General features: G+C 40.9%; 1 protein-coding gene across 2 annotated transcripts in view; it reads right to left on the reverse strand.

Moving 5' to 3' along the window:
- The window catches only part of LOC127766861 (MADS-box transcription factor 50), a 28028-nt gene extending 18291 nt beyond the window's left edge, over nucleotides 1–9737 (reverse strand). The window contains exons 1-2 of one of the 2 annotated variants that reach the window (XM_052292026.1): nucleotides 9579–9737; nucleotides 9217–9442 (exon numbers count right to left, since the gene is read on the reverse strand). In XM_052292026.1, coding sequence (XP_052147986.1) covers nucleotides 9217–9398 — 182 coding nt within the window. In that variant the 5' untranslated portion in view covers nucleotides 9399–9442; nucleotides 9579–9737. The other variant, XM_052292025.1, reaches the window with a different exon arrangement.
- Between the last annotated feature and the right edge of the window lie 5987 nt (nucleotides 9738–15724).

Raw genomic sequence — 15724 nt, forward strand, 5'->3', positions numbered from 1 at the left:
GGAAGGGGAAGTGGCAGTGGCGATGCAGGTGGAAGGGGAAGGCGATGAAGAGGAGGGAGGCTAGCTTCATGGTTTGCATGATTTGGACATCTATATGCCCCTTTTAAATAATTTTGTGCACTTTTGTGCTAATATGGACTTGCAATATGATCTGGACTTGTAATATGTGGTATTGTGCCTTCTATGTTGTGCACATGTAATGTGTGTTGTTATGACTATGTAACACTAAGTAATGTTTGTGGTCTATGACATCTATGTATTGTGGCTTATTTGTGTTGGACAATTTGTAATGTTTGCTATATATATGTTACTTGTGCTATTTGTGTCGAAATTCTGTTGAAATGCTGCTGGAATTATGTTCAAATTCTATACTTGACTAGTATTTGTCATTTTTTTTTGTTAAAGTACAAAAACATCACACGAGATGTGCTCATATTTGAATTATTTATCACAATCTTATATCATTACATAATAGGGTAAAATCACACGATGAAAAAAAGGGGGCAAAAATGCAATAACCACTAAAGATATAAATGTCCTTTCGCCCCTGGAACTAACACTGTCAAAAGTGAGGGCAACCGTCAGGTTTGTTTTCAAAAAAGTGGGGGCAAATTTGCAAACCCTAAAAAGTGGGGGTAAAACAACAGTTGGGATTGAAAGTGGGGGAATGGATGCAATTGCCCATTACCACATTAGTGAAATATTGTGTGTGATTAAGGACATAGGTGCCAAAGGTCTCAATTGAATCTCTCCCTGCGACCACAAAAACCCCGATCCAAAATTACTTTCTATATTTCAAATCCTCTTGAATTTCTCATTATCAAATTCTAACAAATTCCTTGAGTTCCTTTCCTTCGAATCCCCTTAATTTGTTGAGTTCAAATATCAAATTTGTATTCAAATCCGAACTCGAAATCCTCAAATAGCCTTTCAAAAGCTTCCCTAGAAATTTTCACTCGTTACTATGCACATGGTCTAGAAAGCTTCCCTAGAAATTTTCAAAAGCTTCCCTAAAAATTTCCTCTCCCTCCTCCCCTTCCCTCTTCCTCAAGTCTCCCGCGCACCACAAGCCTAGCCCAACACTACCTCCTCTCTCTCCCCTCAACCCAGATCAGCAACGGCCCGATCCCCTCTCCTTAACTCACGCAAGGCCATCGGCCCACGCCCAACATGCATGCATGCACCACCTCTCGCGCGGGTCCATATGTTAGCGACCGTGCTCCCCACAGAACCACCTGTCAATCCCACTCTCCTCCCATCTTACTCTCTTTAATGATCCCTTTCCTTCCCTCTCTTCTCTCGATTCTTTTCTTTTCCATCCTTCCCGCTCAACGTCTTACGCGCGTCCATCCCTCCATATCGAGCCCCTAAACCGACACCATTACCTTTTCACGATGCCGCTCCGTGTCAGTCGTTGTCACTCTGCCCACTGCGGTTCCACCACCACCAACCTCAAAACAACCAACTCAACGCCACCACCACACTCATCACCACCAAGCGACCACGCTCCAGCCATCCCCCGAGCCCTATTCATCGATGGAGCTATTTTCCCCAAATCTCATCCGTCGATGTTCTGTCGCCACCATTCTCCTCTTCTCTAATGATGAGCCCTCTTTCTCCCCTCTATCTTCAATTGGTGAAGAGTCACACCTCACCCAAACCATCACACACCCAAGTCACCGCTCTATTGGTCGCCGCACAGCGAGGGCCGCTCGCCGCCACACTTGGCTCCACGCTACTAGCCCCCATCATGCATCATCTACCCTATCCGAGCCATTCACCCTTCTTCACCTGCCCACTCAATGTGCCAATGGTCTCCGTCAGCTTGGAACCACCGTAAATTAGTGATGCGCTAGTGAGTGCCACCTGTCATCGATATTTCTAGCTAGTCTCCTCCTTCCTTGGTCAAAGCCTGCATGGCCTACCACGTCGGCCGCTGCGGGCCACCACCCCTACACTCCCACTCGCCAGCCTCTCGCCACCTAGGAAATGTGTGCATAGGTCGACTTCAACCCACCGCATTTCCAAGTCCTTATGTCCCTCGTCGCCCTTCTTCCTCTTTGGGCTAAAGACCAAGTCCGTGCCCCCAGTTTCCTTAAAAAAATCCAGTTTATCTCCTTCATCCACTCAATGACTTGTGGACCCACTTGTGATTAGGGATGCAAGCGGGCCAACCCATGAACCCGCTTATAAGCAAAATTAGTGGATAACCCGCGGATTGACCCGCGGGTTACCTATTAATTTGATCTATATATGGGTTCATGGATCAATCCACTTGTATCTCTAGGTGCGACAAACCGGACCACAATACGTGAACCCGTGGGTTACTACTTATTTGACAGATAAGTAGGTTTACCGGTCAGCCCGCTTGCATCCCTACTTGTGATCCAAAGAATATTCTTTTCCAAATTTCAAATAATTCCTTTTCTATTTCCAGAAAATCATTTAAATGTTCAAAAAATCATATATCCCTATTCGTAACTCCGATCGATCCCATTCAAGTCTCCATTTTTTTCTAAGATTGAAATCTACCAAATGACACTTATAATTATTAACAATGGTATTTTATTTTAGGATTTTGTTTATTTTTCTCTTTGTCGCTCCACCCCGCGGTACCTCGGTAAACCGTGCTCATGAGCTCACATCACCCTTGTTTGTTGATGTGGAAAAATAGGTTGTGAATCCTTTTAAAAACTGACACGCGGTGATTTACATTTTGCATATAAGGACTTATTCCTTGGTAATTTTATCCGAGCTTCTCATAGTGCGACTATATGGGTGGTATGGGGCACCTCTAGCTAAGTAAATAGTTGGCCAAGTATGCCTTGTTTCCAATAGTTGGGGAATGCCCCGGATGAGGAGATGTGAGTTGATTTGTTGCGCTAGGCACAAAACAAAGTTTAACGTGTTATGCATGATTGAGTAGCGGCATCCCGTATTCTTGAGTAGACGAGGGCCGAAGTTTCCCTGATGCTCAGTTCAAAGAGAATCCTTCTATGTGACATGAGGTACCCCTAGTTGGATTTGGAAAGGCCTTGTCACAAACCTTCCCAGCTTGGCCAGTGAAGGAGTAAGATTGCATCTTGTGGGTGAAGTTTACAACCTCTGCAAAGGTCTACTAATTCGAACGGTCTTACAAATGGTAATGGGCGAATGTGTGGCGATTCTTCTCACGTAGATTTGCTTGCCTATGCTTTGCGAAAGTGGTTTGTGGGTTTGGAAATCATTACCAGAATCAGTCGTGGTGACTGATGGAGGACCATTACGTGGTCTGAAACAATCTTGTGTAGATCAGGATGTCAATTAGCGTCATATATTAGGTTTCCCGAAGGAAAGCAATGTGTGTTGGAGACTATGGAAGGCTTTAGGACCCAAAGAGATGAGTTGATGACATGGGCTAATGCTTGATGGTTTGAAAGTGAAAAGAAACTAATATTTGTCTAATGTCATGATAAGGAGTTGGAAGCTGCCTGAGGGCTGATGGTGTTCCACCAATGTCATGATAAGGTCAACCGGCAGAATAATTTTATCCAACTAATATTTGTTTTGTCCGCTTGAGTTGTTGCAAAGCAATTCGCGGACAAGATCAAGGCATATGCTTCTTTCCGACCACTTGGTAAACAATGCCACACTTAGTGTTTTGGAAAAATGTTTTCAAAATTTGCGAAACAAACCCAACCCTCCTTTCCAGCCTGCATTCTCAGTTACCCATGACTTACTGAGTACGTATGTACTCAACCGCCGTTTTTTCCTTCTCGAGAAGAGAAGTGAACTTGATGGTTAGGGTTTCCTTACAAATCCCAAACCGTTGTTTGTGGATTGGGTCTACCTACACAAGGTTTCGCTTTTGCTACCCTGATTGCCTATTACACTCCAGAAGTTGCTCCGAAAGTGTGAACTCTTAAAGGTATAATATATATGTACCGCGTTTAGTTGACATGGTGCATCTCGATTGACCGCGGTACCAGCAATTGTATCCTGAGACTAGTACCGTTATCGTGGTTCCACGGGAGTCAGCTTGCGTTGATTTCCTACGGCGCACCCTCTCAGGTGTCACTGCTAGGTGGTGAAAGCGCAGGGTGTGACAAGTTTCTTGTGTGGCCATTAAAGAGTAATGGTTAGATGAGAAATCCAAAAGCAATTCATTGAAAAAGAATGAAATAGCTACCATACAAAAGATAGTGTTAATTATTTTATGTACATAAAGTAGGTATTGAACTTTATAAAGTGTTGAATTTTTCCTTTCGAACATCAAAGAGTGGTAGCTATAACTATTTCATTTATATGTGGTCTGAGATTTTTTTAAAGGATTACTGACCATCTTGCTCCGTGTTTAGGAGGCTAGATCATGCTAGAGTAATGGTGCAATGGCACTAGCCAACATTATCATTTGGATAAAATAACGCGATAGGTTCTGGATAACGCAACGATACACTATTCTTGGTTTCTCTAGAAAGAGATAAATGCTCGTCTTTTAGGGGATGTGTCGTTCACTAGAGGTAGCACGGAGCGAAAACGAGGATTCGTGGACTTTGCATGCGACAAGGCTAGTGGGACCAATCACCAACATATGGCAATAGTGCCTGGCAGTTTCAAACTAGTGCCTAGCTCATTATTTGTCAAAGTAGCAACGCTAGCTTAGATATCTCGACATCAGACTTGATGTTGTCTTTGTAGTACTTCGTTCTCCCAATCTAAATAAAACTAGATGAAACCACACACGTTTTCCGCGGGAATATTGTATGGCAATGGCACAAAATGAGGTACAAGATGGATTTGCCCCAACTCTAGTTTTTCCATATTCTTATTTATGAATGTTGAATTAGCTTGGATACAACTATTTAATTTTTTTTTTGGATATTGGAATTACCAAATCATCTACACCTCAAAAGGCCCCAGAAATATTTTTCCTTCTAATACTAAAAGTAGCATAGGGGCATCCATGGAAGCCACCATATGTGTTTGTTCCATCTTTTCATGATCTTTGACTGAACACCTAAAAATACATTGGAGCATGATGCAAATGTCTAGGATGAACATGACTTTTTCTAATACTATAAGACTATCATAGATATCAATTGATGTGCATCACCCAACCAACTTGAATCAAAGTCACAAGACCATGATGATGTCCACAATTATGTTAGGTTCTCTAAAAACTTTAGAATTAAGTTATAATTTTCAGCCAAAATGAACCTTATGCTAAATCTTGTATGATTCATGGTGAAAATGTGGATATAGTTTAAATGAATATATCCAAAAGTGCATATCACTAGTATCTAAATACTTGACACATCAATGTATGATTATAAGTACCAAAAAGTAAGGTGATGTCGTATCTTATATTAGATACTCTCTTAGGAAGAGGATACTAGATGGCTTGGTCATTATCATTTCCAAGCTTCTATATATCAGCAATAGATTGGTGATGTGGAACATAGCATCAACAAAGGCCCAATGTCAACGTGTATTAGTAATATCATGGCGTTGAAAATTTGTTGATAAATTTATAGACTTTACCAATGATGTATTGGCATATTGGTGATTTTTTTCAATGATTTTTTTTTTCAGATTTGGGGCATATTCCTGATCCAATTAGGAAAAGAGAAGGAAGTGTGGTCTCAATCCTCATCAACAAATGATCATGAAGACTTGGATATTGAGTTAAGGAACTCATCCTCTAAATGAGATGGTATTTCAAGATAATATATTGTAACTTGTGTTCATAACTTTTTTAATGTTTTGTCTCTCATTTTTTTTAAGTGATACGTGCACTGTTTATGATCTTGAAGTTGAGTTTGAGACCACATTTCTCTACATGTAACGGTTCACTAAATTTGGTACGAAACTCATGCGTTCCTTTTTTATGCTGAAAGCATGCATGCTGATATATTCTTTTGGTTACCAACTTTTATCAGATGATATCATGTTATACCCAAATGTTATGCAAAGCCCCAAACATTATATATTATCTATAAAATTAATATTAACAAACTATGTGTTATTTACCCTTTTAGTATGAAGGTTCATGCACAAAACGAAAGTTTATTACAATCCTTTGAAATTTAAGTAAGAATAATCAATGATAGAGAAGTATCATTGGGTGAGATAATGTAGGGTACGCTTGGATATCTAGAAAGGAAAAATCCTATCCTTGATGGGAAAGGCATGCCATTTGGTAATGCTAGAAGATTCTCGCTTCGCTAGAAAAGAAAAGGCTAATAATGACATCAAAGACCTTGCGCTGGTAGAGAACCAAATTGGGCCTACACCCACAAGAGCAAGAAAACGTAGAAACAATGACGAACTCACACACGCATATCGTCATTTAGCAGACTTTGCATCCAAATAATTTTATTTGCTTCTCTTTGCTATGCATGATAAAAGAAATATAAGCTAGCGATCCAAATGTAATGTCTTCTCTATCATAGATTCTTTGGTTTATTCTATTAGTTTGGATAAGGAAGCTATAACATTCTTTGATGTATATGCTAAAAACTAAAATGTCTATATCCAAAATAAAAGGTTGCAAACATGCCAAAAGATACATACACCTATAGGTATGAAATCTTGAAATTTAAATACAGAATTTTTATTCAAACTAACTAAAATTGTTATTTGTTGCTCTATGGAGTATGCGACAAAGAACTATTCTATGACAATTGTTATAAAGGGAAACTAACAAGTGGCATTATGATAATTAAGCAAGTTAAGGGAATATGTAACAAACGAAAGGGTATTGCGTACATAGGGGTAATGGGAAATGTTACTCCAAATTATGATCACACAATAATCTTACTAATTCCATTAGAGAATTGAAACCAACAACCCAAAAGTTCTTCTCAAAGAAACCATAATGACAAAGAGCTCTATTGCATTCAAGGTAAGAGGAGCCTTTCTATCCTAAGGGACGGGAAAATTTTGTTATTGCATGCTTTCAATCAACACCTACAATTGCCATAGTCTATGTTTTTGTTGAAAACAGATCCAATGCATATTTATTTATACGACACATTTTAGGAGATAATGCTGCCTTTTCTAATTCAAAACATGCATCAATAAAATCAGCTGAAAATAATCTTGCAGTACACAATTTTACACATATATTTCAGTAAGGTTAACTCAAAACAATAACTGACAGATAAAATATGTATGTCCTGTTTTAATTTCTTCACAAACCTGAATACATGCTAGTTGTACTAACTATTCAAGAAGACCAATGAACCACATTAACTTATTTGATGTCTATTATGGCAAATATCCATATTGACTAATAGACAATCGTAGGGTAAGCAAATATGTTTGTTTCATTCTACCATTCTGGATTATTATGGTCGGCTGCCATATCTAAATAATAACGTGGTTCTCAGGTTCCACCCCAAGTATTATCTTGGTTTAATTCATATTAGTCAGTGCCCACCCTATGTTCATGTATATATTATTATTACCTTGTATTCAATCACATGGGTGCATTACATATTATCTTCAGGTAATGACCTCAGACGACGAGAAAGATCAGAGACATAGAATTTCATGGTTTTCTTTTATCCATTATTATTTTAGATGTATGCAGTTTTGGCAATAAGCTACATGTTGTTTTAGTTGTAAGCATTAATAAGATTGGAGGCTCCCTGGAAACTCCCGTCAGTGTGCTTTCATGCATGTTACGCATAGAAATTCATATGCACGGCAAGATTACTGCAACGTACATTATCATTAACTAATTAGTGCTCATATCATATTGCCCTCCGGAATGCCAGTACTAAGTTGCCTATGTTTTCAGAATTTCTAACCTTGCCAGTCTCACAACTAATTTCTTTATGGAAGTAGTGTGACTGTTTAGACGGCAACTGAACAAAGCAAAGTGAAGTTTGGCAATTCAGTAGCTTAGCATAGCTTTTCTAATACACTAGTTAACTAGCGTATACTAATTAAGTCATGTGTAATTGGAAATTGATAAGATTAGCCGGTGAGATGTAAAGAACCGGTGGTTATGTACCACTGAATACAACATAGTAGTACTCTCTAATGAAGCAATAGACCACCCCTAGATGTGGAACCGATAATTCTATCTAGTTAATACAGTACGTGGCCAGGAAATAAAATCCACCACAGTGCGTGCATACAGCAGCAGTACACAATATCACATGCATTGGTTTTGTTTCTGCACGTCATGTAAGCCCAAATGATAGCAACAGCAAGTAGCCCAAGAAAGAACATGTATTGCAAAACAAATCACTGATTAACTAGCCGTACGTCTAAGCAGCCCGGACCCCCCAAAAAATACAGTAAAAGCAAGAATAGTAATGGGCTATAAGCAAGCTATATGCTTATATGGAAGAGAGAGATAAAGAAAAGTGGGTAGTGTTGGCTCTCATGCAAGAGCCAGCTCCACACAAGCTCCAAGAAATTTGCATTAAATTCATAGAGTGAGAAAGAGAGAGAATGGAAAAAATAAAGTTAACCTTATAGCTAACCTATTATACAAATTAGCTCCAACATTGACTTATAGTAAGCAGTGAGCTCTGCTATTAAACTTGCTCTAAGGATTCTGAAATATTTCTTCAGACAAAGCATTAAGTGCGTTCGTTCTCGACAAATTTCTAGACTGACCTCAATCGCCACACGGGGAAATATAGTTTTTGCCGTCTTTTCAGGCCGAATTTTCCTATTGGCCGTCGTCATTAAATTTATCGGGTATAATAGTGAATCCCCTACATGTAGTAGCAACTGTCACATGAGGATTGGAGGAAGGAGATCAGAAACGCACTCGTCGGCAAAATCCAGGCGAGAATCTCTCGGGCGGAGACGTGCGGTTGGGGGAAAGAGGCAAAGAGCTCGAAGCAATAATCAAGATAAGCAGATTCTTGGGGGAGGAGAGAGAGAGGGCAGCATGGCATCTGCACAGTGCAGATGTTATACTAGTAATTCATCACACCCACAAAAAAATTTGCAAGAAAAAATCTGCGGACGCATCACGAAGGGCCATCAAGCCGGGCGGGGGGCAGTTGCTACAGGAGTTTGGCACAGGCAGCGGGAAGATCCATCGGTCCTCGCAGGTTTTCTTCTTAGGGATTTCAGGAAAAGACTAGTAATAAACTAATATGAGACCCCCGTTCCCCACCACTAAGCAACAAAACAAGAGAAGATTGGGGGATGGGGACAAGAAGAAGAGCAGATTGTGCGGGAGGAGGAGGGGGGGAGGGGGGTGCGTACCTGGCGCTGGCGAATTCGTAGAGCTTGCCGCGCGGGGAGAAGACGATGAGCGCGACCTCGGCGTCGCAGAGGACGGAGAGCTCGAAGGCCTTCTTGAGCAGGCCGTTGCGGCGCTTGGAGAAGGTGACCTGGCGGCTCGTGGGGTTCTCTATCCGCTTCATCTGCGTCTTCCCCCGCACCATCTTCGATCGCCGATGAACCAACCAACCACACGAGCGGCTGCGGCCTGCACGGCGGAGGAGGAGGAGGAGGAGCAGCGAGAGATGCAGCTCTTTTCTTTTTTATCCCAATTGGAGGGGCGGCGGACAAGGCAAAAGTGGTAAAACGCAAGGGGATCTGAGAGTCGGCAAAGGGCGACTCACCAAAAATGGCAAGGAGTGGTGGTGGAGGCGCTGTAGGGTTTGGCCGTAGCCCAAGCTGCTCGCTCGCTCTTCTTTCTCCCCGACCCCCCCTCTCCCTTCTCTCCCCTCCCTCCTCCTCGGCTTTCCTTTTTGGTCCCTGCGGGTGTTGCCGTTTCCCTTTGTTCGCGTAGTGGCCACCCCACCGCGCGGTAGGGGGACGCAGAGGCAAACGGCAACAGGAGGAGTGCGTGCGGTTGCGTTTCCGTTTTTTATCGTCATCATGGCCACCGCACCCAGGGGCAGAAGTGGTAATGCATCCGGGCCGAACAAACAAGGAAAGCGAGGCCGAAATTTCCCATCCGGGGAAAAAGTTGGTTCCGCTTCCGCCCCCCCCATTGGCTGTCTCTTCTCGGGGAGAGAAGCCCAACATTATTGGTGCCACAACACGGGTGCGCCGCATTTTTTGCAATTACCCGCCCGTGACCATACGCTATTTGCATTGCACCCCCTAGTCCATCCAACCGGGACGAGGACGACCACGACTTGAGCGAACCTCCAACCACGCCCCACGACGTGTGCCGCAGTGACCGCTCTGATGACTGGCTGCCTTTTGGTTTCTGTCTTTGACACCCCACCCGATTGGCTGCTCACCTCACCCCGAGGTAAACTAGTGACTTTTCGACGTTAAAACACTTTGTCATGTTCGGTTGAATAAAATACTGTACCGGACAATCAGATCTCGCGCTCGACGAGGATTATAAAAAGATCATGCTCACTCGATTCACAACGTATTAGTATTACGAAAAGTTCCATCCTAACAGGTGCTTTACTCGTGATTGTTCCAAAATTACTGTTCCGAGAGAATCTCCTTCCAAAGAGGAACATCGAACAACTGTGCATTGCACGGGTCTCCACTACTATTTCACATCAAAAATCCTAGTACGAGCTAGCAGCCTAGCACTAGTAAGTACTAGTAGTAAAAGCAGCATGAGCATAGCTCACTTCATTAGGCTTTTTTCACTGGGATTTACTGTGACATTTCAAATCACATGTGCTCCTATTTCCTTTTGGATCAAGAGAAGAGATAAAAGCCGATGTTATATTAAGCTTAACATCGACTCCTAGTGGACTTTCAGAGAAGATCTATACTACTTTAAAAGAAAAAAAAGAGTGGTGGATATGGTGAGTCTGCCATCCCACCACCAAGTCCCCTAAACTGACACGTGAAACCTACGTGAAAGTCGTTTTTGCATTTAAATATTTTGTAAAATCAAAGGTGTTTTTGATTATTATTTTGTGATGAACAATTGGGCATTGGAGATTATTGGTTTTGTTATTTGGAATTTATTCACGAAGTGGTTTTGGATATGATTGGATTTCATACGTGATCGCAGGATTCGTCATTTTATGTGACCGGTTAGACCGAGCTCTGGTAGCCGGTCAGACCGGCGTGTAATGCGCGGTCAGACCGGCGCAGCCCGCGATCTGTGTCGGTTTCGGTTTCGGGTTGTTTATTTAGATGTCCGAATTTATTTCATGATTATGACTTCTAGATGGATACTATACGTATGTAATACTATTGTTTGCTGCTGATGAGTCAAGTTGGAGATAGCTTGGTCTCGGAATATGGTTTCTTTGTTTGTTCCATGTGTAGGTGACTCGATGTCTCGGGAGAGTATTTGCGGTGATGGACCGGGAGTCGGCTTGGGGATAAGACGACATCCGTGGTGGTCAAAGATCATACGGGATACTTAGGCTAGAGTTGATGCACATAGTTGATGGAGATTCCATATGGCATACGATGGAGTTATTGTGTGCGTATGGGATGCGGAGTCGAATTTGGAAGGAGTCCAAATTTGGTACGATTGGTTATGTAAAGTTTCTTTCTTGTACTAGAGGGTTTCCTAAGGTGTTTAGGACTCTTAGTATGAGTTTGGTTCGTGGCTTTAGGCTGCCTACCTCATGTATAAATAGAGGGGGAGCGTGAGGCTTCCCGGTATTGCTTTTGAGAGCAATTGAGTTGAGTTTTGAGTTAGGGTTTCGAGTTTAGTCGAAATTTTTGTAAGGAGTGCTGTTGGTGCACTTTGTAAACACAGAGAGAATCAATAAAGTCATCATCTACTTTAAGAGTTCTTCGATTTGTGTTTCACCGGGTTTCGGCGGTCTAACCGGCAACTCACCGGCGGTCAGACCGGCGGCATTACGGCGGTCAGACCGGCGGGAGCACGGCGGTTAGACCGACAGCGGCGACAGGCGCGGCAGGCGATCTCGGCGGTCAGACCGAAGATTCATCACCGGTTAGACCGGCGACATCCACTCGGTCAGACCGGCAGATCAATCTCGGTCAGACCGACTTCCATCGATTTCGAGGGTAACTTTTATTTCCGCTAAAAGTTTTCGGTTTTTGGGTATACCAACCATTCACCCCCCCCCTCTGGTTGGCTTAGTTCTTGTGATTCGATCCTACATATTTTACACCTTTAACATCTACCTTTAATGGTCCAAAAGCAATGATTAAAAGGTAAAGAAATATAAAACCATGACTAAATTTAGAAATAAATTATTTTTTTCTTATTTGCAATATGTCCATGATATTTTTTTTAAAAAAACCCATATATAATGGCATACGAATATTTTTGCTAGTTTTAGAAGGTTTTGAAGAGGAGTGAAGAATAATAAAAAGGAATTATTCCCGTGGATTAATGGTCTGGCTCTTTCTTGTGTCAACTATACTATTGTAAGTGGGTAGTATCTACATACAAGTCTTGTCATGAAGCTCATACCAAACTCCAGCTTGATTTGCCCAAAAACAAAGCTCAAGTGGACTAGGTATGAGCCGCATCTCCTCCACTTCGAACATCGGGTAGGCTTTAGGGACCTTCTATAGCTCTAGCCGAGAAAGAGGAGAAGTGTTGAGGTAGGGAACTGGCGTTCAGGAGGGGAGCTCTGAGCTCGAGAGAGCTAAGCTGATCTTTATTTTATAACGATGAAATTGTACCGAATTTGATACTGATGAACGTGTACAGAATATGGGAAGATAGTAAATCTGTACTAAGGAATTGCTTCATTCTTTTTTCTGGATTTGTACTTAAATAGTTAAATATACTAGAGAATTGATGTTGAATTTTTAGTGAACTATAAATCGAGTGGAATGTTTGGTACGAATAAATTGTTGATGGTAGTTACAAGATACTTGTAAAAAAAATGTGGATGAAAATAGGAAGTGAGATTTAGGCTCCCTTGGACCGAGCGATTTGCATGAGCTAATTTGCAACACGCTATTACTGCATGATTAATCTAGTATTAATTATTACAAACTTAAAAAATAGATTTATTTATTTATCAAAGAACTTATATATAGAAAAGTGTTAGATATAATGTACTGTTTATCGATTTAAGAACCGTCCTCATAATTAATAAGGATTTTTTCAGACCAAACTCACTAAAAACTCAGCCTTAGGTAGCCCTCTAGAGTGCTACTTGCTGCTTAGATAGGGAGTTAAAAATAGCAAACACATTGAAGATGCTCTACATGGGATATTTTTCGTGGACCTAAAGTATCGGGAGCAATTAAAAATGGAATAGAAAGGGGTTACAGCGGATACCATTTTCCATTCCTTCCAGATTCTAGCATGTCACTTTCCACTCCCGGTCTGCTTTGATACTAGCCTTACACGCCGGTTCGTGTCTTTTTGGTGGATGCTTAAATGGCATCTTTTGAATTTTCAAACCAAACCTCTTAATTGTATGATGAGAAAAGTAGAATTTCATTGTTTTACAAGGTGGAGGATGCAAGAAAAAGGTGATCTACAATGGCCCTATTTAGTTTCCAAAACAAAAATTTTCACGGTGTCACATCGAATGTTTGGACACATGCATGGAGTATTAAATATAGAAAAAAATAAAAACTAATTACATAGATTGTGTGTAAATTGCGAGACGAATCTTTTAAGCCTAATTATGCCATGATTTGATAATATTGTGCTACGGTAAACATTTGCTAATGGTGGATTAATTATGCTTAATAAATTCATCTCGCAGTTTTCTGGCGGAATAGGTAATTTTTTTATTATTAGACTATATTTAATACTTTAAATATGTGTATGTATATCTGATGTGACGAACAAAATAAACAAGGCCAATGTTAGAACGGCACATCCAAATTATTTTTTTTTGACAACGCCATCAGCTTCTCCTAAACGGCATGGCCCTACACCGTCAGCTTATTCTCTCCATTACTTTTCATCAAACATTACCACATGAAAGTGTGCAACCAGCTAGGCAAGCTCAATGACATCGTGGTCCCATGCATCTATAGGGCCACATGTCAGTCTTGGAGTAAACTTTTGATGGACAAAACAACACTACTCCTTGCCTGGGACCACATCTTTTTGATGGAGAGGCATTAGCCAATCCCGAGCGAGTCCGAGGGTGGAGCAAACAGGTCGGTGTCCTAGGACCAGCGTCCGTACGGAATGCCCATTCCGAGAGCGCCACGTGGACAGGCCAGCCCACACCAACGCTGTTCATGCCCACTGCCGTCTCGTAGCTGGGTGGATCGTCTGCGGACGAGACTTTCACGTGCCAACGCCCCCGCAAAGGACGACGGAGGGACAACCTCCCCTATTTAAATCAGTGCAAGTGGAAGCCGTGGTGCACCCACTTATATACCCGTACGCATCGTATGGATCACTATTCATCATTATTTATATATTATACTGCTATGTTAAAATAATTCAGAACGACTCAACTGTAAAGTTATCATAGTATTTTTAAGTACTACTATTTACGACTTCATTTCTATATTTCTCTCTCCTCATCAAGTGGTTGTTTATTTGCTTCTATCTGGCTTATTAGTCATGGAAAAAATAAAACTTAATTTTAGATTTTTTGTCAACATAGTTTATATTTTATCATAGGCTTTCTAGAACCGTTGATAAAACATATAGGATTGCTTTGTTCGTTTTTCTACTACTCCCCATCTAAAAAACCCAATTCTGGATTTAAATTTTGATATAGTGTTTGTCCGGATTTAAATATAGAATTGGGTTCTTTTTAGAACAGAGAGAGTATAACTCAAATAATCAAAGCATTCATCTTATATGTTCAGAAAGTGGCAAAACTTGCACGATGTTTTATTTGAAACACCGATCCATTAATTTCTCATTGCACCATTTTCTTGAAAGTATACAATGAGGATGATATGCGTTAACTTGATATTAACGTGCGTCCCAGTGGTGCATTCATATATTACCTCCTCTTCTTCGTCCTCTCTATCTCTGTTCATTTACTATGATTTCGACAGGCTCAAGAACACACTTAGTGTAATTTACATAATTTTGCCTTTATCTTCTAGTTGTTGAAATTTTAATACGATTTCAATGGATATATATTTAGGTCTATTAGTATAACTACAGCTCTAGTTGCCCAACTTCTATATCTCTGCCCCTGCTCCAATTAGCAACATGGTCTGGTTGCGATCTCGAATATGAGGTGTGCCTCTGAGTGGGTACATCTTCCCATTATATCCGTCCATGTTTGTATCCTTTATTTTGTGTGATTATAATGGACCACATAACCATGATAAAAGAGACTCCAAATCGTTCGTAGATTGTTCGTAACTGCAAGAATATAAGCAGACGGATATAATCTCACAACTGATCAAATTTAACATACACAGAAATATGCGAACAACTTTGTAATAATAGTCATAATACCACAACACCATCAACTGTATCGTCAGCAGCCCTACAAACAAGATTTTTGCAAAGTCTCAGTCAAGAATCTCATGAATAAAGCAGGTATAATTAAAACAAAAGACTTTCTGAAAGTCTCCATCGAGAACCTCATAGATAAAGTAGATATAACAACAGAGATTTAAAGGCAAAAAGGACTATAGATTTTTTTTTCCGCTAGGACAACGGCGAATAAATGAAATACAAACACTAGACTACTTGATAAATGTATATATCTATTACTTTTTAAAAAAACTCAAATTTACGTGATGCGATAAGAGAGCGGTCCTCTTCCCCCTAGCCACCATGAGGATGCTAGAGAGACGAAGGGAAACGGAGGGCGGCGTGGCCAATAATTTACAACTCCTCCAAATCAGACTTGTAAGCATATTGTTCCTGTGCAATGACAAATGATGGAGTGTTGGTAGTATT

This window comes from Oryza glaberrima, chromosome 3, assembly GCF_000147395.1.
Source record: "Oryza glaberrima chromosome 3, OglaRS2, whole genome shotgun sequence".
NCBI classification, from domain to species: domain Eukaryota; kingdom Viridiplantae; phylum Streptophyta; class Magnoliopsida; order Poales; family Poaceae; genus Oryza; species Oryza glaberrima.